The following is a 24,023-nucleotide window of genomic DNA, read 5'->3' as shown; positions in this document are numbered from 1 at the left end:
ATGATCAATGGTAAATAAATGATGACATTACTTATAGCAACTCTATAATGTTGCATACAAGTTGCATATTTGGGTTAATGTTTCTTATGATAGTTGATGAATATTACGTTGTCTCTCTTTTGTTAGACTTCAACTTCAGCTTCCAAGAGATGAACGTGTCATCTGCCAATGTAACAGTGGTTATACAATATCGAGACTCCTTCGCCACAGCTGTGACCAAAAATGTGGTTGTTGTGGCTCTCGGCATCTCCATCAACTACATCAATGCCAGTCTCATTCACACCTTCCGCAAACATCAGGTTTGACATTCCTTCACTGTCAACCAACCACTTATGATCAATTTAATGAGGAGATATGGCAGAAATTAATATTTATATCACCACCACCTCTGCTGCTGGATTAACAGTGAGTGTCCACTGAACAGCCAAATTTGCAGGCGTAGAGATTATGTGGAAAATTGTGGGAAGGTGAGCGTCAAAAAATTCCAAGCTCAACATTGACAGGGCGGTGCCAAAAGATGAACTAAAGTCTATTTCATGCAAATTTTACACGTCTGAAGCAAGCATTAATAAGTAGAACAGCAGGTGTCAGTTTGATTCATGTCTGTTCATGAAGTATCCCCCTTGATGTTCCACCTGTCCCACCAGACAGAGCATGGAGGAAAAATAATTATTACTGTTCCTACACATCCAATTTTGTATGATGCATCTTTTCACAAATTAAAATTCACTTTATTTTATTTATTAGCAGGAGGACCAGGATGTAAATGACCATTACCTGACAATTCTCAACATAGAAAAACAAGGAGTTAGGCCTACAATAACATCCATGACCCATATTACCTTTTTTGAAAAAAAAAATTTAGGAATTGGAAATAAATAATAATAAAAAATAAAAAAATCTGAAAAAAAAAATAGTGTTTGTGTTCAGTTGAGCATTTATCTAGGATAAGTCCTATACCATCAAATTTTCCTACACCGATTATTTCCACACCCATGAAGCGTCCAAAATTTACGAGCACAGCGTTGGCAAGGAGTGTGGGTGTTGTCAGTGGACAGTCACTGTAAAACTACAGGCAGAAAGAAGAAGAGTGCTGTGTCTAGCTAATGTTTGATTCACCAGAATTAGCAGCACACCTTTCAGGTATTAAAAGTCCAATCCTAGGTCTAGTGGTGAAAAAGCATTGTCCATCTATAAATGCTTCTGCGGGTGATTGCCAGCTCTTGATAAAGGAGCGGCACAAGGATAAAGTTATGGTAAACATCTATCTAATTCGAGGAATCTCTGTCTGTGAGTGAGTGTGTGTGTATGTGTGTGTGTCCTTCGCATATCTCGAGAACCGTTCGTCCGATCGACTTCACACTTGGCGAGTGTATTGCTGGGGACCCAAGGATGTGCAGTGTCGGATTTGGTGCAATTTGGACACGTGACACGTTCAATATTAATAAACCGACTAAACAAGCGAACAGCGAGCCTCTCAGCTCTGTGTCTGAGTGCAGCGGGGGGGGGGCTTCAGGGCTCTGACTGGCTGAGCGGGACAAAGGCACGCGCCCCGCTCATGCCCGAGAGAGAAGAACGAGCACACACAGGAGAAAATAACAGAGGCGGAGGCAGTAAAACTAGCCAATAGGAGCGCAGACACGTTTGATTGGCAGCAGAATCAACCAATGGAAGGCCGTAAACTGCTTCTACGGTTCAAGCGCAGTTTAGTCTCACTGGTGAAGTCTGGGGACTGGGGACCCAAGGACGTGCAGTGTCGGATTTGGTGCAATTTGGACACGCGACACGTTCAATATTACTAAACTTTGAATAAACAAGCGGACAGCGCTCTGTGCGGCAGCGGGGCTCAAGCGGTACGGGCACACGCGATTCTCGAGAAAGCAGCACTACGGGCACGAGCAGTTCTCGAGAAAGCAGCAAGCAGCAATCGGCCCGTTCCGGACAGGCACGTTTTGAACGGGCACTGCACTAGTCAAGTCAATATTAAATGCACTATATTTTGAATCTGTACAATGTTTGCTAATGTGTTCATTGTAAACACTGCAGCAATGACTCAAGTAATTGCCATTTATGTCAGAATGAGAAAACTTAATTACGATACTACAATGTGTGCTCTTAGAAATATGTAAATCCAGTACAAAAACATAGAGATTTTGGTTTCCAAAAAAAGCATCAATGTTCTGTAATGATGATTCTTTGGAGAAACTCCCCTTTTCTCTACACCTTTCCCCACTTCCCATGTGCTGTTTTCTCTAGTCTTGCCCTTGCCCCTCTTCTACTGAACTCTGCTCCACTCAACTATTTTCTTTCCTCCCCACTCTCCTCTCTCAATTTTCCCCTCCATCCTCCTCTCCTTCCATCTCCCCATACCCCTCTCCTCTTCATTCCCGCCAACCAGATCTTCTACATGAATCCTCGCTACATCCTTTTCATTCACCTGGTGGTCAACGATATGATCCAGCTGATGCTCACTATCATGCTATTCCTCCTCAGCTACACCCTCTACACAATAAATGTCTCCCTCTGCTGCTGTGCCATCCTGCTTGCTCTTTTCACCACCGAAAACACCCCTCTGAACCTGGCCTGCATGGCGGTAGAGTGCTACATTGCCATCTGCGTCCCCCTCCGCCATGCGCAGATCTGTACAGTCAAAAGAACACACATGCTGATTGGTCTGATCTGGGCGACGAGCATGTTGTCTGTCCTCCCCGACCTCTTCGTCGCCCTGGCCACAGAACCCCTGGAGTTTTTTCATACCCGAGTCTTCTGTCTCAGGGAAACCGTCTTCAGGAATCCCACCATTATCAAGAAGAGGGATATCACCTATATAGTGTTCCTAGTCATAGTTTGGCTCATTATCTTCTACACTTACTTCAGGATCCTGTTCACTGCCAAGGAGGCAAGCACCGATGCTAAGAAGGCCCAGAAAACTATCCTCCTTCATGGATTTCAGCTGCTGTTGTGTATGGCTACCTATGCCCTCCCCGTGTTAAAAAAAGCTCTGCTGTACTGGTTCCCTGAACATTATGCGGACTCCCTCTTTGCTTGCTATATTATTATACACATCCTGCCACGATCCATTAGTCCAATCATCTATGGCCTACGGGACAAGACTTTCAGGAGGTACCTGAAAACGTATCTGTTGTGTAAAGTGAGAATACAGTAATCACCCATCCACAGACTGCAATTAGGAGGTCTTTATTTAAAAAAAAAAAGGTGACACTTCATGAACTCTGGAAGGCTTTCCTGAGCATCCTAAGCCCACCTTGCATTCACTTTCCCCAAATTAGCCCATGTCGCCCTTCTCCAGCACTCTCTCCACTCGCTCTGCTGCTCATGTCATTGACAACCCAAGGCTGCTAAGGGAGCTACATCGCCATGCCTCCAGGCCATAGTCCGGGCCGATGATTGTTATCCCTCTTGGCTCCCCAGTGGTGCTATGATCTAAGCACTCCAGTCAGGACTTTGGTTCTATAAATAGAGTTATTCTTTGCTTTCAACTATAAATAAAGCTCATTCTACTGCTGCACTCATTGTAAGGTGCTCTGGATTAGTGTCAGCTAAATGTCTAAAATGTAAACGTGTAACACAATCATATGGAGTAAATAAGAGCTTCATAGCAGCTACATGTCACATACATGAATACTGATGAAATCTTTGCATCAGGTTTCATTAAATGTTTACGCAATACTGACGTGCAAAGGCAAAATGTAGTAACTACAAGTTTGGTCAAAATTGAATTAAGACTGGAAACCGACTTTGTTCACCAGCCTCTGTTTTATCTTGTAACAAACTGTTTTGGCTCATTTATGTTTAGTTTGAGACAAAACTGCATGTCAAATTTGCAGTAACAAAAAAACCCAGCTAAATCCAAGGCAGAATGCAGTAGGAGTAGTTGCTGCGCTCTGGCCTTGAATCTCCAGCTGCAGCTGTAAATACTGCGGTCTGCCGTGGTAATACAAATACAAATTAAGTTTGTGTTTATGTTCTCAGTAAGAAATTGTATAATTTTGCCTGGTTGCAATTATTGGAAACAATAGACAGAAAATGACTATAGATCATCTACCTCCTGTGATTTCCATGGTTGTTCATGTCCACATATGTAAGTGTGATGAAAGATATGAACATCGTATCAAAGTTAAATATCATTTTCAACTCAAACTACAGCTCTATGCTATGGCTGGAGAGTCAGAGTCAATAAGGCAGATAGTGTGAGCACACACACACGGACCCATGTGCATGCGTACTAGGGCTGTCAACGAATATTCTAAATTCGATTATATAATCGAATTGTAAAAAAAAACAGACATTCGATTATGAAAATTAATATTCGATTGTGAAAAAAAAAAAAAAGCAGCACTACCGCAGCTGTCCGCCTCGCGAGTTCTTGCGTGGGCCTGGGCCGCTGCACTGAATGCACTGCATGATGGACAGAAGTCACACAACGTCACTTTCATTGATTGAAAATGAAATATAGGTCAAGCTGAAACGAGCGAATAATTCAACAACAACCGTGTGGTAATGATGGCAGAGAGTTCACAACCCCCTCCGAGCAATCTAAAAAGCCCTGTTTGGAAATACTTCGGATTTTGGTCAGACGGCAAAATTGTGGAACCTCGAGATAAAGTTGTATCAAATTGTTTATTTAAACCAGTATGAATATTACCTAACCTGTATAAAAATTAGGCTATCGAATAACATATCAATTACGAATCATTCATTTGATCTTGCTCCGAGAGACAGCGCGTTCTCAGTTCTCACTCTAGCACCAACCACGGCGCAGAGAGAGAGAGCGAGAGAGAGAGAGAGACTTGTATATACCTATACAAGTAGTTATGTCTCTCATTGTATTGGTTTGCCCTCTTATGGACATAATGCGCAAAAATAGATATTCGAATGGTTCGAACCTATGTGTTTTTTTAGAAGGAATAATGGAACGTCATTTTTGGCCAATTTTGACAGCCCTAATGTGTACACAACCATACATCCATGCACGCACGCACACTCACACACACACACACACACACACACACACACACACACACACACATCTACTACCCACCTGCATGCATTCACACCTACACCTACACATGTATACACACACCCCTGTATCCTTAGATGTTTGCCAACCCCAGCACATATAAAAGTATCTGATAGATTTTCTGGAGCCACTCTCTGTTATGTCACGTTGGCATCCTGGTCTGACTGCATTAACTAAGGTAAGTACCACCTGTGAACTTTCACTACAGTCATATAGCCACAGAGGAATGTCACAATAGAGTTGAATGAAGTGCTGCAATGCTATGATAGTGAAATACATTTTCATCAACTCATTCATATTTCCTTATCATATTCTGACTTGACCGATAATGTATAGTCTGACTTGACTGATGATGTATATCACCAGGTTGGTCTTTACCTGAGGTGTGCATTGTCCATGTGTGGCAGCAAACATGCTGGTTATGGCTACATGATCCTATCTTACTCTAGTGTGTTTTTTTTTTTTTTTCTGAGATTTGTCTTTTCTCCTGTTGCAGGATAATTTGTATTTTGAAATCCATGTTATTATCAGTCCTGAGGCACTTCCCTCATCCACACTCCCAGCACAGCATTCTGAAACTGAGATCTCCACCATTTGAAAAACATCACAATAGCTTGACAATTGAAAGCAAAAAGTTGAAAATAATTATGATGCTTTTTAAAGGATCTTAGGTAACTTCTTGTAAGTCCTTGGTTGAAAATAATACTAGTTTTACAGACTGATCATCTATAATCAATGATGAACTTCCTTCCCAAAATGGATATCGTTTTGGAATTCTTACTCAGCCTCACCTTCACAGTTTCAAGACAAAGTGTCAAAACAATGAACTGAATGAAGTGGAAATTGGAACCACACTGAAAATAATGATGATTAAAAAAGGGCCGTTCATGTTGTTCTTTCCACTACTGTGGTTATTTTAATTGTATTTTCAAAATATTATATTGATTTTTATCTTTCAAGTTGATGCCCTGATCTTCTGCCTGAGGTGAGTACTACTTTCTTGTGCTCTTATCATTGAGTGGGCCTGGTAAGGAGGACGGAAGGCTCTCTAACAAAATTGAATTCATCCAGCGGTTCCACAATGTCGAAAAGTGCCCAGTAGTTTTAAAAATGCAACTTTCAACAAAGCTGTAATGAAGCCAACGATTGTGGTGCAAATAGCAAAGACTATTGAAAAATAACCATGCGTGGAAATTATCATGATCAAATTGTTAATGGTATATGTCTAAGACTCACTCTAAAGGCCTATGATGAACCTGATAATGTAACTGAAGTTATTCCTAAAGTGTTTATTGTACGTTATCTAAAATTTGCATGAGATTTTTCCACACATTTTTCCACAATGTGCAATGCCACCCAGCCAAGAGTTCTTCCTCAGTTTACTAAGTGTGATTATGTTGTGTATTTTTGTATAGAATTATTGCATTTGTTGTATAATTATTGTAACTACTGTTATATAATATGGTATTCAACCAGTCAATGATAAATATATGATCAATGGTAAATAAATGATGACATTACTTATAGCAACTCTATAATGTTGCATACAAGTTGCATATTTGGGTTAATGTTTCTCATGATAGTTGATGAATATTACGTTGTCTCTCTTTTGTTAGACTTCAACTTCAGCTTCCAAGAGATGAACGTGTCATCTGCCAATGTAACAGTGGTTATACAATATCGAGACTCCTTCGCCACAGCTGTGACCAAAAATGTGGTTGTTGTGGCTCTCGGCATCTCCATCAACTACATCAATGCCAGTCTCATTCACACCTTCCGCAAACATCAGGTTTGACATTCCTTCACTGTCAACCAACCCCTTATGATCAATTTAATGAGGAGATATGGCAGAAATTAATATTTATATCACCACCACCTCTGCTGCTGGATTAACAGTGAGTGTCCACTGAACAGCCAAATTTGCAGGCGTAGAGATTATGTGGAAAATTGTGGGAAGGTGAGCGTCAAAAAATTCCAAGCTCAACATTGACAGGGCGGTGCCAAAAGATGAACTAAAGTCTATTTCATGCAAATTTTACGCGTCTGAAGCAAGCATTAATAAGTAGAACAGCAGGTGTCAGTTTGATTCATGTCTGTTCATGAAGTATCCCCCTTGATGTTCCACCTGTCCCACCAGACAGAGCATGGCGGAAAAATAATTATTACTGTTCCTACACATCCAATTTTGTATGATGCATCTTTTCACAAATTAAAATTCACTTTATTTTATTTATTAGCAGGAGGACCAGGATGTAAATGATCATTACCTGACAATTCTCAACATAGAAAAACAAGGAGTTAGGCCTACAATAACATCCATGACCCATATTAACTTTTTTGAAAAAAAATAATTTAGGAATTAGAAATAAATAATAATACAAAAAAAAAAAAAATCTGAAAAAAAATAGTGTTTGTGTTCAGTTGAGCATTTATCTAGGATAAGTCCTATACCATCAAATTTGCCTACACCGATTTCCACACCCATGAAGCGTCCAAAATTTACGAGCACAGCGTTGGCAAGGAGTGTGGGTGTTGTCAGTGGACAGTCACTGTAAAACTACAGGCAGAAAGAAGAAGAGTGCTGTGTCTAGCTAATGTTTGATTCACCAGAATTAGCAGCACACCTTTCAGGTATTACAAGTCCAATCCTAGGTCTAGTGGTGAAAAAGCATTGTCCATCTATAAATGCTTCTGCGGGTGATTGTCAGCTCTTGATAAAGGAGCGGCACAAGGATAAAGTTATTGTAAACATCTATCTACTAATTCGAGGAATCTCTGTCTGTGAGTGAGTGTGTGTGTGTCCTTCGCATATCTCGAGAACTGTTCGTCCGATCGACTTCACACTTGGCGAGTGTATTGCTGGGGACCCAAGGACGTGCAGTGTCGGATTTGGTGCAATTTGGACACGCGACACGTTCAATATTACTAAACTTTGAATACAAGCGGTACGGGCACACACGGTTCTCGAGAAAGCAGCAAGCAGCAATTGGCCCGTTCCGGACAAGCACATTTTGAACGGGCACTGCACTAGTCAAGTCAATATTAAATGCACTATATTTTGAATCTGTACAATGTTTGCTAATGTGTTCATTGTAAACACTGCAGCAATGATCAAGTAAATGCCATTTATGTCAGAATGAGAAAACTTAATTACGATACTACAATGTGTGCTCTTAGAAATATGTAAATCCAGTACAAAAACATAGAGATTTTGGTTTCCAAAAAAAGCATCAATGTTCTGTAATGATGATTCTTTGGAGAAACTCCCCTTTTCTCTACACCTTTCCCCACTTCCCATGTGCTGTTTTCTCTAGTCTTGCCCTTGCCCCTCTTCTACTGAACTCTGCTCCACTCAACTATTTTCTTTCCTCCCCACTCTCCTCTCTCAATTTTCCCCTCCATCCTCCTCTCCTTCCATCTCCCCATACCCCTCTCCTCTTCATTCCCGCCAACCAGATCTTCTACATGAATCCTCGCTACATCCTTTTCATTCACCTGGTGGTCAACGATATGATCCAGCTGATGCTCACTATCATGCTATTCCTCCTCAGCTACACCCTCTACACAATAAATGTCTCCCTCTGCTGCTGTGCCATCCTGCTTGCTCTTTTCACCACCGAAAACACCCCTCTGAACCTGGCCTGCATGGCGGTAGAGTGCTACATTGCCATCTGCGTCCCCCTCCGCCATGCGCAGATCTGTACAGTCAAAAGAACACACATGCTGATTGGTCTGATCTGGGCGACGAGCATGTTGTCTGTCCTCCCCGACCTCTTCATCGCCCTGGCCACAGAACCCCTGGAGTTTTTTCATACCCGAGTCTTCTGTCTCAGGGAAACCGTCTTCAGGAATCCCACCATTATCAAGAAGAGGGATATCACCTATATAGTGTTCCTAGTCATAGTTTGGCTCATTATCTTCTACACTTACTTCAGGATCCTGTTCACTGCCAAGGAGGCAAGCACCGATGCTAAGAAGGCCCAGAAAACTATCCTCCTCCATGGATTTCAGCTGCTGTTGTGTATGGCTACCTATGCAGGCCCCCTGTTAAAAAAAGCTCTGCTGTACTGGTTCCCTGAACATTATGCGGACTCCCTCTTTGCTTGCTATATTATTATACACATCCTGCCACGATCCATTAGTCCAATCATCTATGGCCTACGGGACAAGACTTTCAGGAGGTACCTGAAAAGGTATCTGTTGTGTAAAGTGAGCATACAGTAATCACCCATCCACAGACTGTAATTAGGAGGTCTTTATTTAAAAAGAAAAAGGTGACACTTCATGAACTCTGGAAGGCTTTCCTGAGCATCCTAAGCCCACCTTGCATTCACTTTCCCCAAATTAGCCCATGTCGCCCTTCTCCAGCACTCTCTCCACTCGCTCTGCTGCTCATGTCATTGACAACCCAAGGCTGCTAAGGGAGCTACATCGCCATGCCTCCAGGCCATAGTCCAGGCCGATGATTGTTATCCCTCTTGGCTCCCCAGTGGTGCTATGATCTAAGCACTCCAGTCAGGACTTTGGTTCTATAAATAGAGTTATTCTTTGCTTTCAACTATAAATAAAGCTCATTCTACTGCTGCACTCATTGTAAGGTGCTCTGGATTAGTGTCAGCTAAATGTCTAAAATGTAAACGTGTAACACAATCATATGGAGTAAATAAGAGCTTCATAGCAGCTACATGTCACATACATGAATACTGATGAAATCTTTGCATCAGGTTTCATTAAATGTTTACGCAATACTGACGTGCAAAGGCAAAATGTAGAAACTACAAGTTTGGTCAAAATTGAATTAAGACTGGAAACCGACTTTGTTCACCAGCCTCTGTTTTATCTTGTAACAAACTGTTTTGGCTCATTTATGTTTAGTTTGAGACAAAACTGCATGTCAAATTTGCAGTAACAAAAAAACCAGCTAAATCCAAGGCAGAATGCAGTAGGAGTAGTTGCTGCGCTCTGGCCTTGAATCTCCAGCTGCAGCTGTAAATACTGCTGTCTGCCGTGGTTATACAAATACAAATGAAGTTTGTGTTTATGTTCTCAGTGAGAAATTGTATAATTTTGCCTGGTTGCAATTATTGGAAACAATAGACAGAAAATGACTATATCATCTACCTCCTGTGATTTCCATGGTTGTTCATGTCCACATATGTAAGTGTGATGAAAGATATGAACATCGTATCAAAGTTAAATATCATTTTCAACTCAAACTACAGCTCTATGCTATGGCTGGAGAGTCAGAGTCAATAAGGCAGATAGTGTGAGCACACACACACGGACCCATGTGCATGCGTACTAGGGCTGTCAACGAATATTCTAAATTCGATTATATAATCGAATTGTAAAAAAAAACAGACATTCGATTATGAAAATTAATATTCGATTGTGAAAAAAAAAAAAAAAGCAGCACTACCGCGGCTGTCCGCCTCGCGAGTTCTCGCGTGGGCCTGGGCCGCTGCACTGAATGCACTGCATGATGGACAGAAGTCACACAACGTCACTTTCATTGATTGAAAATGAAATATAGGTCAAGCTGAAACGAGCGAATAATTCAACAACAACCGTGTGGTAATGATGGCAGAGAGTTCACAACCCCCTCCGAGCAATCTAAAAAGCCCTGTTTGGAAATACTTCGGATTTTGGTCAGACGGCAAAATTGTGGAACCTCGAGATAAAGTTGTATCAAATTGTTTATTTAAACCAGTATGAATATTACCTAACCTGTATAAAAATTAGGCTATCGAATAACATATCAATTACGAATCATTCATTTGATCTTGCTCCGAGAGACAGCGCGTCCTCAGTGAGAGAGAGAGAGGTCTTTAAATGAAGTTTTACGGTATAGGACATTATTTTATTTGTTTATTTTGTAATGTGTAGGTATGTAGATCTTTTAAAAGACATGTTTATGTTGAAATAAATATACCTATACAAGTAGTTATGTCTCTCGTTGTATTGGTTTGCCCTCTTATGGACATAATGCGCCAAAATAGATATTCGAATGGTTCGAACCTATGTGTTTTTTTAGAAGGAATAATGGAACGTCATTTTTGGCCAATTTTGACAGCCCTAATGTGTACACAACCATACATCCATGCACGCACGCACACACACACACACACACACACACACACACATCTACTACCCACCTGTATGCATTCACACCTACACCTACACATGTATACACACACCCCTGTATCCTTAGATGTTTGCCAACCCCAGCACATATAAAAGTATCTGATAGATTTTCTGGAGCCACTCTCTGTTATGTCACGTTGGCATCCTGGTCTGACTGCATTAACTAAGGTAAGTACCACCTGTGAACTTTCACTACAGTCATATAGCCACAGAGGAATGTCACAATAGAGTTGAATGAAGTGCTGCAATGCTATGATAGTGAAATACATTTTCATCAACTCATTCATATTTCCTTATCATATTCTGACTTGACCGATAATGTATATTCTGACTTGACTGATGATGTATATCACCAGGTTGGTCTTTACCTGAGGTGTGCATTGTCCATGTGTGGCAGCAAACATGCTGGTTATGGCTACATGATCCTATCTTACTCTAGTGTGTTTTTTTTTTTTTTCTGAGATTTGTCTTTTCTCCTGTTGCAGGATAATTTGTATTTTGAAATCCATGTTATTATCAGTCCTGAGGCACTTCCCTCATCCACACTCCCAGCACAGCATTCTGAAACTGAGATCTCCACCATTTGAAAAACATCACAATAGCTTGACAATTGAAAGCAAAAAGTTGAAAATAATTATGATGCTTTTTAAAGGATCTTAGGTAACTTCTTGTAAGTCCTTGGTTGAAAATAATACTAGTTTTACAGACTGATCATCTATAATCAATGATGAACTTCCTTCCCAAAATGGATATCGTTTTGGAATTCTTACTCAGCCTCACCTTCACAGTTTCAAGACAAAGTGTCAAAACAATGAACTGAATGAAGTGGAAATTGGAACCACACTGAAAATAATGATGATTAAAAAAGGGCCGTTCATGTTGTTCTTTCCACTACTGTGGTTATTTTAACTGTATTTTCAAAATATTATATTGATTTTTATCTTTCAAGTTGATGCCCTGATCTTCTGCCTGAGGTGAGTACTACTTTCTTGTGCTCTTGTCATTGAGTGGGCCTGGTAAGGAGGACGGAAGGCTCTCTAACAAAATTGAATTCATCCAGCGGTTCCACAATGTCGAAAAGTGCCCAGTAGTTTTAAAAATGCAACTTTCAACAAAGCTGTAATGAAGCCAACGATTGTGGTGCAAATAGCAAAGACTATTGAAAAATAACCATGCGTGGAAATTATCATGATCAAATTGTTAATGGTATATGTCTAAGACTCACTCTAAAGGCCTATGATGAACCTGATAATGTAACTGAAGTTATTCCTAAAGTGTTTATTGTACGTTATCTAAAATTCGCATGAGATTTTTCCACAATGTGCAATGCCACCCAGCCAAGAGTTCTTCCTCAGTTTACTAAGTGTGATTATGTTGTGTATTATTGTATAGAATTATTGCATTTGTTGTATAATTATTGTAACTACTGTTATATAATATGGTATTCAACCAGTCAATGATAAATATATGATCAATGGTAAATAAATGATGACATTACTTATAGCAACTCTATAATGTTGCATACAAGTTGCATATTTGGGTTAATGTTTCTTATGATAGTTGATGAATATTACGTTGTCTCTCTTTTGTTAGACTTCAACTTCAGCTTCCAAGAGATGAACGTGTCATCTGCCAATGTAACAGTGGTTATACAATATCGAGACTCCTTCGCCACAGCTGTGACCAAAAATGTGGTTGTTGTGGCTCTCGGCATCTCCATCAACTACATCAATGCCAGTCTCATTCACACCTTCCGCAAACATCAGGTTTGACATTCCTTCACTGTCAACCAACCACTTATGATCAATTTAATGAGGAGATATGGCAGAAATTAATATTTATATCACCACCACCTCTGCTGCTGGATTAACAGTGAGTGTCCACTGAACAGCCAAATTTGCAGGCGTAGAGATTATGTGGAAAATTGTGGGAAGGTGAGCGTCAAAAAATTCCAAGCTCAACATTGACAGGGCGGTGCCAAAAGATGAACTAAAGTCTATTTCATGCAAATTTTACACGTCTGAAGCAAGCATTAATAAGTAGAACAGCAGGTGTCAGTTTGATTCATGTCTGTTCATGAAGTATCCCCCTTGATGTTCCACCTGTCCCACCAGACAGAGCATGGAGGAAAAATAATTATTACTGTTCCTACACATCCAATTTTGTATGATGCATCTTTTCACAAATTAAAATTCACTTTATTTTATTTATTAGCAGGAGGACCAGGATGTAAATGACCATTACCTGACAATTCTCAACATAGAAAAACAAGGAGTTAGGCCTACAATAACATCCATGACCCATATTACCTTTTTTGAAAAAAAAAATGTAGGAATTGGAAATAAATAATAATAAAAAATAAAAAAATCTGAAAAAAAAAATAGTGTTTGTGTTCAGTTGAGCATTTATCTAGGATAAGTCCTATACCATCAAATTTTCCTACACCGATTATTTCCACACCCATGAAGCGTCCAAAATTTACGAGCACAGCGTTGGCAAGGAGTGTGGGTGTTGTCAGTGGACAGTCACTGTAAAACTACAGGCAGAAAGAAGAAGAGTGCTGTGTCTAGCTAATGTTTGATTCACCAGAATTAGCAGCACACCTTTCAGGTATTAAAAGTCCAATCCTAGGTCTAGTGGTGAAAAAGCATTGTCCATCTATAAATGCTTCTGCGGGTGATTGCCAGCTCTTGATAAAGGAGCGGCACAAGGATAAAGTTATGGTAAACATCTATCTAATTCGAGGAATCTCTGTCTGTGAGTGAGTGTGTGTGTATGTGTGTGTGTCCTTCGCATATCTCGAGAACCGTTCGTCCGATCGACTTCACACTTGGCGAGTGTATTGCTGGGGACCCAAGGATGTGCAGTGTCGGATTTGGTGCAATTTGGACACGTGACACGTTCAATATTAATAAACCGACTAAACAAGCGAACAGCGAGCCTCTCAGCTCTGTGTCTGAGTGCAGCGGGGGGGGGGGCTTCAGGGCTCTGACTGGCTGAGCGGGACAAAGGCACGCGCCCCGCTCATGCCCGAGAGAGAAGAACGAGCACACACAGGAGAAAATAACAGAGGCGGAGGCAGTAAAACTAGCCAATAGGAGCGCAGACACGTTTGATTGGCAGCAGAATCAACCAATGGAAGGCCGTAAACTGCTTCTACGGTTCAAGCGCAGTTTAGTCTCACTGGTGAAGTCTGGGGACTGGGGACCCAAGGACGTGCAGTGTCGGATTTGGTGCAATTTGGACACGCGACACGTTCAATATTACTAAACTTTGAATAAACAAGCGGACAGCGCTCTGTGCGGCAGCGGGGCTCAAGCGGTACGGGCACACGCGATTCTCGAGAAAGCAGCACTACGGGCACGAGCAGTTCTCGAGAAAGCAGCAAGCAGCAATCGGCCCGTTCCGGACAGGCACGTTTTGAACGGGCACTGCACTAGTCAAGTCAATATTAAATGCACTATATTTTGAATCTGTACAATGTTTGCTAATGTGTTCATTGTAAACACTGCAGCAATGACTCAAGTAATTGCCATTTATGTCAGAATGAGAAAACTTAATTACGATACTACAATGTGTGCTCTTAGAAATATGTAAATCCAGTACAAAAACATAGAGATTTTGGTTTCCAAAAAAAGCATCAATGTTCTGTAATGATGATTCTTTGGAGAAACTCCCCTTTTCTCTACACCTTTCCCCACTTCCCATGTGCTGTTTTCTCTAGTCTTGCCCTTGCCCCTCTTCTACTGAACTCTGCTCCACTCAACTATTTTCTTTCCTCCCCACTCTCCTCTCTCAATTTTCCCCTCCATCCTCCTCTCCTTCCATCTCCCCATACCCCTCTCCTCTTCATTCCCGCCAACCAGATCTTCTACATGAATCCTCGCTACATCCTTTTCATTCACCTGGTGGTCAACGATATGATCCAGCTGATGCTCACTATCATGCTATTCCTCCTCAGCTACACCCTCTACACAATAAATGTCTCCCTCTGCTGCTGTGCCATCCTGCTTGCTCTTTTCACCACCGAAAACACCCCTCTGAACCTGGCCTGCATGGCGGTAGAGTGCTACATTGCCATCTGCGTCCCCCTCCGCCATGCGCAGATCTGTACAGTCAAAAGAACACACATGCTGATTGGTCTGATCTGGGCGACGAGCATGTTGTCTGTCCTCCCCGACCTCTTCGTCGCCCTGGCCACAGAACCCCTGGAGTTTTTTCATACCCGAGTCTTCTGTCTCAGGGAAACCGTCTTCAGGAATCCCACCATTATCAAGAAGAGGGATATCACCTATATAGTGTTCCTAGTCATAGTTTGGCTCATTATCTTCTACACTTACTTCAGGATCCTGTTCACTGCCAAGGAGGCAAGCACCGATGCTAAGAAGGCCCAGAAAACTATCCTCCTTCATGGATTTCAGCTGCTGTTGTGTATGGCTACCTATGCCCTCCCCGTGTTAAAAAAAGCTCTGCTGTACTGGTTCCCTGAACATTATGCGGACTCCCTCTTTGCTTGCTATATTATTATACACATCCTGCCACGATCCATTAGTCCAATCATCTATGGCCTACGGGACAAGACTTTCAGGAGGTACCTGAAAACGTATCTGTTGTGTAAAGTGAGAATACAGTAATCACCCATCCACAGACTGCAATTAGGAGGTCTTTATTTAAAAAAAAAAAGGTGACACTTCATGAACTCTGGAAGGCTTTCCTGAGCATCCTAAGCCCACCTTGCATTCACTTTCCCCAAATTAGCCCATGTCGCCCTTCTCCAGCACTCTCTCCACTCGCTCTGCTGCTCATGTCATTGACAACCCAAGGCTGCTAAGGGAGCTACATCGCCATGCCTCCAGGCCATAGTCCGGGCCGATGATTGTTATCCCTCTTGGCTCCCCAGTGGTGCTATGATCTAAGCACTCCAGTCAGGACTTTGGTTCTATAAATAGAGTTATTCTTTGCTTTCAACTATAAATAAAGCTCATTCTACTGCTGCACTCATTGTAAGGTGCTCTGGATTAGTGTCAGCTAAATGTCTAAAATGTAAACGTGTAACACAATCATATGGAGTAAATAAGAGCTTCATAGCAGCTACATGTCACATACATGAATACTGATGAAATCTTTGCATCAGGTTTCATTAAATGTTTACGCAATACTGACGTGCAAAGGCAAAATGTAGTAACTACAAGTTTGGTCAAAATTGAATTAAGACTGGAAACCGACTTTGTTCACCAGCCTCTGTTTTATCTTGTAACAAACTGTTTTGGCTCATTTATGTTTAGTTTGAGACAAAACTGCATGTCAAATTTGCAGTAACAAAAAAACCCAGCTAAATCCAAGGCAGAATGCAGTAGGAGTAGTTGCTGCGCTCTGGCCTTGAATCTCCAGCTGCAGCTGTAAATACTGCGGTCTGCCGTGGTAATACAAATACAAATTAAGTTTGTGTTTATGTTCTCAGTAAGAAATTGTATAATTTTGCCTGGTTGCAATTATTGGAAACAATAGACAGAAAATGACTATAGATCATCTACCTCCTGTGATTTCCATGGTTGTTCATGTCCACATATGTAAGTGTGATGAAAGATATGAACATCGTATCAAAGTTAAATATCATTTTCAACTCAAACTACAGCTCTATGCTATGGCTGGAGAGTCAGAGTCAATAAGGCAGATAGTGTGAGCACACACACACGGACCCATGTGCATGCGTACTAGGGCTGTCAACGAATATTCTAAATTCGATTATATAATCGAATTGTAAAAAAAAACAGACATTCGATTATGAAAATTAATATTCGATTGTGAAAAAAAAAAAAAAGCAGCACTACCGCAGCTGTCCGCCTCGCGAGTTCTTGCGTGGGCCTGGGCCGCTGCACTGAATGCACTGCATGATGGACAGAAGTCACACAACGTCACTTTCATTGATTGAAAATGAAATATAGGTCAAGCTGAAACGAGCGAATAATTCAACAACAACCGTGTGGTAATGATGGCAGAGAGTTCACAACCCCCTCCGAGCAATCTAAAAAGCCCTGTTTGGAAATACTTCGGATTTTGGTCAGACGGCAAAATTGTGGAACCTCGAGATAAAGTTGTATCAAATTGTTTATTTAAACCAGTATGAATATTACCTAACCTGTATAAAAATTAGGCTATCGAATAACATATCAATTACGAATCATTCATTTGATCTTGCTCCGAGAGACAGCGCGTTCTCAGTTCTCACTCTAGCACCAACCACGGCGCAGAGAGAGAGAGCGAGAGAGAGAGAGAGACTTGTATATACCTATACAAGTAGTTATGTCTCTCATTGTATTGGTTTGCCCTCTTATGGACATAATGCGCAAAAATAGATATTCGAATGGTTCGAACCTATGTGTTTTTTTAGAAGGAATAATGGAACGTCATTTTTGGCCAATTTTGACAGCCCTAATGTGTACACAACCATACATCCATGCACGCACGCACACTCACACACACACACACACACACACACACACACACACACACACACATCTACTACCCACCTGCATGCATTCACACCTACACCTACACATGTATACACACACCCCTGTATCCTTAGATGTTTGCCAACCCCAGCACATATAAAAGTATCTGATAGATTTTCTGGAGCCACTCTCTGTTATGTCACGTTGGCATCCTGGTCTGACTGCATTAACTAAGGTAAGTACCACCTGTGAACTTTCACTACAGTCATATAGCCACAGAGGAATGTCACAATAGAGTTGAATGAAGTGCTGCAATGCTATGATAGTGAAATACATTTTCATCAACTCATTCATATTTCCTTATCATATTCTGACTTGACCGATAATGTATAGTCTGACTTGACTGATGATGTATATCACCAGGTTGGTCTTTACCTGAGGTGTGCATTGTCCATGTGTGGCAGCAAACATGCTGGTTATGGCTACATGATCCTATCTTACTCTAGTGTGTTTTTTTTTTTTTTTCTGAGATTTGTCTTTTCTCCTGTTGCAGGATAATTTGTATTTTGAAATCCATGTTATTATCAGTCCTGAGGCACTTCCCTCATCCACACTCCCAGCACAGCATTCTGAAACTGAGATCTCCACCATTTGAAAAACATCACAATAGCTTGACAATTGAAAGCAAAAAGTTGAAAATAATTATGATGCTTTTTAAAGGATCTTAGGTAACTTCTTGTAAGTCCTTGGTTGAAAATAATACTAGTTTTACAGACTGATCATCTATAATCAATGATGAACTTCCTTCCCAAAATGGATATCGTTTTGGAATTCTTACTCAGCCTCACCTTCACAGTTTCAAGACAAAGTGTCAAAACAATGAACTGAATGAAGTGGAAATTGGAACCACACTGAAAATAATGATGATTAAAAAAGGGCCGTTCATGTTGTTCTTTCCACTACTGTGGTTATTTTAATTGTATTTTCAAAATATTATATTGATTTTTATCTTTCAAGTTGATGCCCTGATCTTCTGCCTGAGGTGAGTACTACTTTCTTGTGCTCTTATCATTGAGTGGGCCTGGTAAGGAGGACGGAAGGCTCTCTAACAAAATTGAATTCATCCAGCGGTTCCACAATGTCGAAAAGTGCCCAGTAGTTTTAAAAATGCAACTTTCAACAAAGCTGTAATGAAGCCAACGATTGTGGTGCAAATAGCAAAGACTATTGAAAAATAACCATGCGTGGAAATTATCATGATCAAATTGTTAATGGTATATGTCTAAGACTCACTCTAAAGGCCTATGATGAACCTGATAATGTAACTGAAGTTATTCCTAAAGTGTTTATTGTACGTTATCTAAAATTTGCATGAGATTTTTCCACACATTTTTCCACAATGTGCAATGCCACCCAGCCAAGAGTTCTTCCTCAGTTTACTAAGTGTGATTATGTTGTGTATTTTTGTATAGAATTATTGCATTTGTTGTATAATTATTGTAACTACTGTTATATAATATGGTATTCAACCAGTCAATGATAAATATATGATCAATGGTAAATAAATGATGACATTACTTATAGCAACTCTATAATGTTGCATACAAGTTGCATATTTGGGTTAATGTTTCTCATGATAGTTGATGAATATTACGTTGTCTCTCTTTTGTTAGACTTCAACTTCAGCTTCCAAGAGATGAACGTGTCATCTGCCAATGTAACAGTGGTTATACAATATCGAGACTCCTTCGCCACAGCTGTGACCAAAAATGTGGTTGTTGTGGCTCTCGGCATCTCCATCAACTACATCAATGCCAGTCTCATTCACACCTTCCGCAAACATCAGGTTTGACATTCCTTCACTGTCAACCAACCCCTTATGATCAATTTAATGAGGAGATATGGCAGAAATTAATATTTATATCACCACCACCTCTGCTGCTGGATTAACAGTGAGTGTCCACTGAACAGCCAAATTTGCAGGCGTAGAGATTATGTGGAAAATTGTGGGAAGGTGAGCGTCAAAAAATTCCAAGCTCAACATTGACAGGGCGGTGCCAAAAGATGAACTAAAGTCTATTTCATGCAAATTTTACGCGTCTGAAGCAAGCATTAATAAGTAGAACAGCAGGTGTCAGTTTGATTCATGTCTGTTCATGAAGTATCCCCCTTGATGTTCCACCTGTCCCACCAGACAGAGCATGGCGGAAAAATAATTATTACTGTTCCTACACATCCAATTTTGTATGATGCATCTTTTCACAAATTAAAATTCACTTTATTTTATTTATTAGCAGGAGGACCAGGATGTAAATGATCATTACCTGACAATTCTCAACATAGAAAAACAAGGAGTTAGGCCTACAATAACATCCATGACCCATATTAACTTTTTTGAAAAAAATAATTTAGGAATTAGAAATAAATAATAATAAAAAAAAAAAAAAAATCTGAAAAAAAATAGTGTTTGTGTTCAGTTGAGCATTTATCTAGGATAAGTCCTATACCATCAAATTTGCCTACACCGATTTCCACACCCATGAAGCGTCCAAAATTTACGAGCACAGCGTTGGCAAGGAGTGTGGGTGTTGTCAGTGGACAGTCACTGTAAAACTACAGGCAGAAAGAAGAAGAGTGCTGTGTCTAGCTAATGTTTGATTCACCAGAATTAGCAGCACACCTTTCAGGTATTACAAGTCCAATCCTAGGTCTAGTGGTGAAAAAGCATTGTCCATCTATAAATGCTTCTGCGGGTGATTGTCAGCTCTTGATAAAGGAGCGGCACAAGGATAAAGTTATTGTAAACATCTATCTACTAATTCGAGGAATCTCTGTCTGTGAGTGAGTGTGTGTGTGTCCTTCGCATATCTCGAGAACTGTTCGTCCGATCGACTTCACACTTGGCGAGTGTATTGCTGGGGACCCAAGGATGTGCAGTGTCGGATTTGGTGCAATTTGGACACGCGACACGTTCAATATTACTAAACTTTGAATACAAGCGGTACGGGCACACACGGTTCTCGAGAAAGCAGCAAGCAGCAATTGGCCCGTTCCGGACAAGCACATTTTGAACGGGCACTGCACTAGTCAAGTCAATATTAAATGCACTATATTTTGAATCTGTACAATGTTTGCTAATGTGTTCATTGTAAACACTGCAGCAATGATCAAGTAAATGCCATTTATGTCAGAATGAGAAAACTTAATTACGATACTACAATGTGTGCTCTTAGAAATATGTAAATCCAGTACAAAAACATAGAGATTTTGGTTTCCAAAAAAAGCATCAATGTTCTGTAATGATGATTCTTTGGAGAAACTCCCCTTTTCTCTACACCTTTCCCCACTTCCCATGTGCTGTTTTCTCTAGTCTTGCCCTTGCCCCTCTTCTACTGAACTCTGCTCCACTCAACTATTTTCTTTCCTCCCCACTCTCCTCTCTCAATTTTCCCCTCCATCCTCCTCTCCTTCCATCTCCCCATACCCCTCTCCTCTTCATTCCCGCCAACCAGATCTTCTACATGAATCCTCGCTACATCCTTTTCATTCACCTGGTGGTCAACGATATGATCCAGCTGATGCTCACTATCATGCTATTCCTCCTCAGCTACACCCTCTACACAATAAATGTCTCCCTCTGCTGCTGTGCCATCCTGCTTGCTCTTTTCACCACCGAAAACACCCCTCTGAACCTGGCCTGCATGGCGGTAGAGTGCTACATTGCCGTCTGCGTCCCCCTCCGCCATGCGCAGATCTGTACAGTCAAAAGAACACACATGCTGATTGGTCTGATCTGGGCGACGAGCATGTTGTCTGTCCTCCCCGACCTCTTCGTCGCCCTGGCCACAGAACCCCTGGAGTTTTTTCATACCCGAGTCTTCTGTCTCAGGGAAACCGTCTTCAGGAATCCCACCATTATCAAGAAGAGGGATATCACCTATATAGTGTTCCTAGTCATAGTTTGGCTCATTATCTTCTACACTTACTTCAGGATCCTGTTCACTGCCAAGGAGGCAAGCACCGATGCTAAGAAGGCCCAGAAAACTATCCTCCTCCATGGATTTCAGCTGCTGTTGTGTATGGCTACCTATGCCCTCCCCGTGTTAAAAAAAGCTCTGCTGTACTGGTTCCCTGAACATTATGCGGACTCCCTCTTTGCTTGCTATATTATTATACACATCCTGCCACGATCCATTAGTCCAATCATCTATGGCCTACGGGACAAGACTTTCAGGAGGTACTTGAAAAGGTATCTGTTGTGTAAAGTGAGAATACAGTAATCACCCATCCACAGACTGCAATTAGGAGGTCTTTATTTAAAAAAAAAAAGGTGACACTTCATGAACTCTGGAAGGCTTTCCTGAGCATCCTAAGCCCACCTTGCATTCACTTTCCCCAAATTAGCCCATGTCGCCCTTCTCCAGCACTCTCTCCACTCGCTCTGCTGCTCATGTCATTGACAACCCAAGGCTGCTAAGGGAGCTACATCGCCATGCCTCCAGGCCATAGTCCGGGCCGATGATTGTTATCCCTCTTGGTTCCCCAGTGGTGCTATGATCTAAGCACTCCAGCCAGGACTTTGGTTCTATAAATTGAGTTATTCTATGCTTTCAACTATAAATAAAGCTCATTCTACTGCTGCACTCATTGTAAGGTGCTCTGGATTAGTGTCAGCTAAATGTCTAAAATGTAAACGTGTAACACAATCATATGGAGTAAATAAGAGCTTCATAGCAGCTACATGTCACATACATGAATACTGATGAAATCTTTGCATCAGGTTTCATTAAATGTTTACGCAATACTGACGTGCAAAGGCAAAATGTAGTAACTACAAGTTTGGTCAAAATTGAATTAAGACTGGAATCAGACTTTGTTCACCAGCCTCTGTTTTATCTTGTAACAAACTGTTTTGGCTCATTTATGTTTAGTTTGAGACAAAACTGCATGTCAAATTTGCAGTAACAAAAAAACCAGCTAAATCCAAGGCAGAATGCAGTAGGAGTAGTTGCTGCGCTCTGGCCTTGAATCTCCAGCTGCAGCTGTAAATACTGCGGTTTGCCGTGGTAATGTCCTGGGCTTTGTGTCCCGCCTCCTGGATCACTGCACCCTCATTACCTCACATACATCCAGCCGGCTAGCTATCCAAAAACAGAAACATGGTACAATCCCGTGGAAAACTGCCTGGGTAGGAGGAAACCATGGATCATAATGGCATACTGTGGTTTTAATCTATGACTAGAACAAATGGCCTCTTGCTGCCAGACATACATACAGATGTGGGTCTATTTTACTTAGGGCACTTCGCCAGGAAACGACTACCCAAAGCAACACACTGGTGCACTCAGTACATCTAGCGTGTTTATTGGACTGACGTTTCGACTGTGCGTCTTCCTCAGAGTCACACAGGGTCTGTGCTGCTTTGGGTAGTCATTACCTGGCCAAGTGCCCTAGTAAAATAGACCTACAAGTATTGTCCATGTCCGTGAGCACCTATCCTCAACAAAAGACTGTCTGAAGCACACTTGATCAATTGTCAATTGTTTAGAATACATGCAGATGTGGCTGGAGGGATGAATTACCACGCTTTTCCATTGCCACTACTAATGTTGTTTGATGTTGCAAATGTTCTTGTTCTATATCAGACCAATCATTTCTATTGACTAAATTGTTTACTTTTTAAAGCATCTTTGGTATTAAAGTATGAAATCATGTTTTGATTAAAGTCATTTTTTTAATTGCAAGTCGAGCTATCTGTATTATTAGTATTATTAGTATGTATCTGCAACACAAGTGATGACAAGAAGGTGTTTACTATCAGGATGATAAGAGAAGTGGATATAATGATGTAAAACAATATGGTGGTAATTAGTTGGTATTGGCAGTGAATTATGAATTATATAAAACAACAAATGTTACATTCCTATGAGGACGGTAGATAAGTCTATTCTGCAACACCTCTCATTACGGCCTTTCCACTTCTCATCTACACAGACAGAGGTAACTGCCTGGGAGGGATTGAGAAGCCTGCCACTCAATCCCTGATCTGACCAGTAGAAGAGCAGAAAGACACACACAATTCCAAAGCCCCGCCCCTAATACTTGAGTTCCAAAAAGTTCCCAGGAAAAAAATCCCAGCAATGTAGTCGCACTTCAGCACCATCTAATGTTCAAACAAAAAATGATGCAGTTGCATGAGGAATGAAATTGCAGTCTGAGAGAGGCTGAAGCAATAGAAATATAAAATTTAATTGCACTGGTTCAAATTAAAATTTTCAATTTAGTTCACAAAAACTATGGTATTGGATGTAAATCTGATGTCTTTTTCTTGCACATTTTAGCTCATATTTGCAATGGTCATAGTTTTAGGTTGCAAAAATAGTTTT

At 40.9% G+C, this 24,023-nt stretch overlaps 4 protein-coding genes across 4 annotated transcripts; all 4 read left to right on the top strand.

The window, feature by feature from the left end:
* Positions 1-149: 149 nt before the first annotated feature.
* Positions 150-3,395, top strand: LOC144539323 (odorant receptor 131-2-like). Its single transcript, XM_078283414.1, has 3 exons — positions 150-299; positions 2,399-3,151; positions 3,291-3,395. Exons 1-3 carry the CDS (start codon positions 150-152, stop codon positions 3,393-3,395), a joined length of 1,008 nt encoding a protein of 335 aa, XP_078139540.1.
* Positions 3,396-6,680: 3,285 nt separating this feature from the next.
* LOC144539322 (odorant receptor 131-2-like) lies at positions 6,681-9,265 on the top strand. The gene is made up of 2 exons (XM_078283413.1): positions 6,681-6,830; positions 8,498-9,265. Exons 1-2 carry the CDS (start codon positions 6,681-6,683, stop codon positions 9,263-9,265), a joined length of 918 nt encoding a protein of 305 aa, XP_078139539.1.
* A 3,536-nt stretch (positions 9,266-12,801) lies between these two features.
* Positions 12,802-16,048, top strand: LOC144539320 (odorant receptor 131-2-like). The gene is made up of 3 exons (XM_078283412.1): positions 12,802-12,951; positions 15,052-15,804; positions 15,944-16,048. Exons 1-3 carry the CDS (start codon positions 12,802-12,804, stop codon positions 16,046-16,048), a joined length of 1,008 nt encoding a protein of 335 aa, XP_078139538.1.
* A 3,285-nt stretch (positions 16,049-19,333) lies between these two features.
* On the top strand, positions 19,334-22,146 carry LOC139926018 (odorant receptor 131-2-like). Its single transcript, XM_078283411.1, has 3 exons — positions 19,334-19,483; positions 21,150-21,902; positions 22,042-22,146. The coding sequence occupies exons 1-3, from the start codon at positions 19,334-19,336 to the stop codon at positions 22,144-22,146; spliced, it is 1,008 nt and encodes a 335-aa protein (XP_078139537.1).
* Positions 22,147-24,023: the final 1,877 nt, after the last annotated feature.

Source organism: Centroberyx gerrardi, chromosome 5 (genome assembly GCF_048128805.1).
Source record: "Centroberyx gerrardi isolate f3 chromosome 5, fCenGer3.hap1.cur.20231027, whole genome shotgun sequence".
Classification (NCBI taxonomy): Eukaryota; Metazoa; Chordata; class Actinopteri; order Beryciformes; family Berycidae; genus Centroberyx; species Centroberyx gerrardi.
This window is presented reverse-complemented; position numbering and strand designations above follow the sequence as displayed.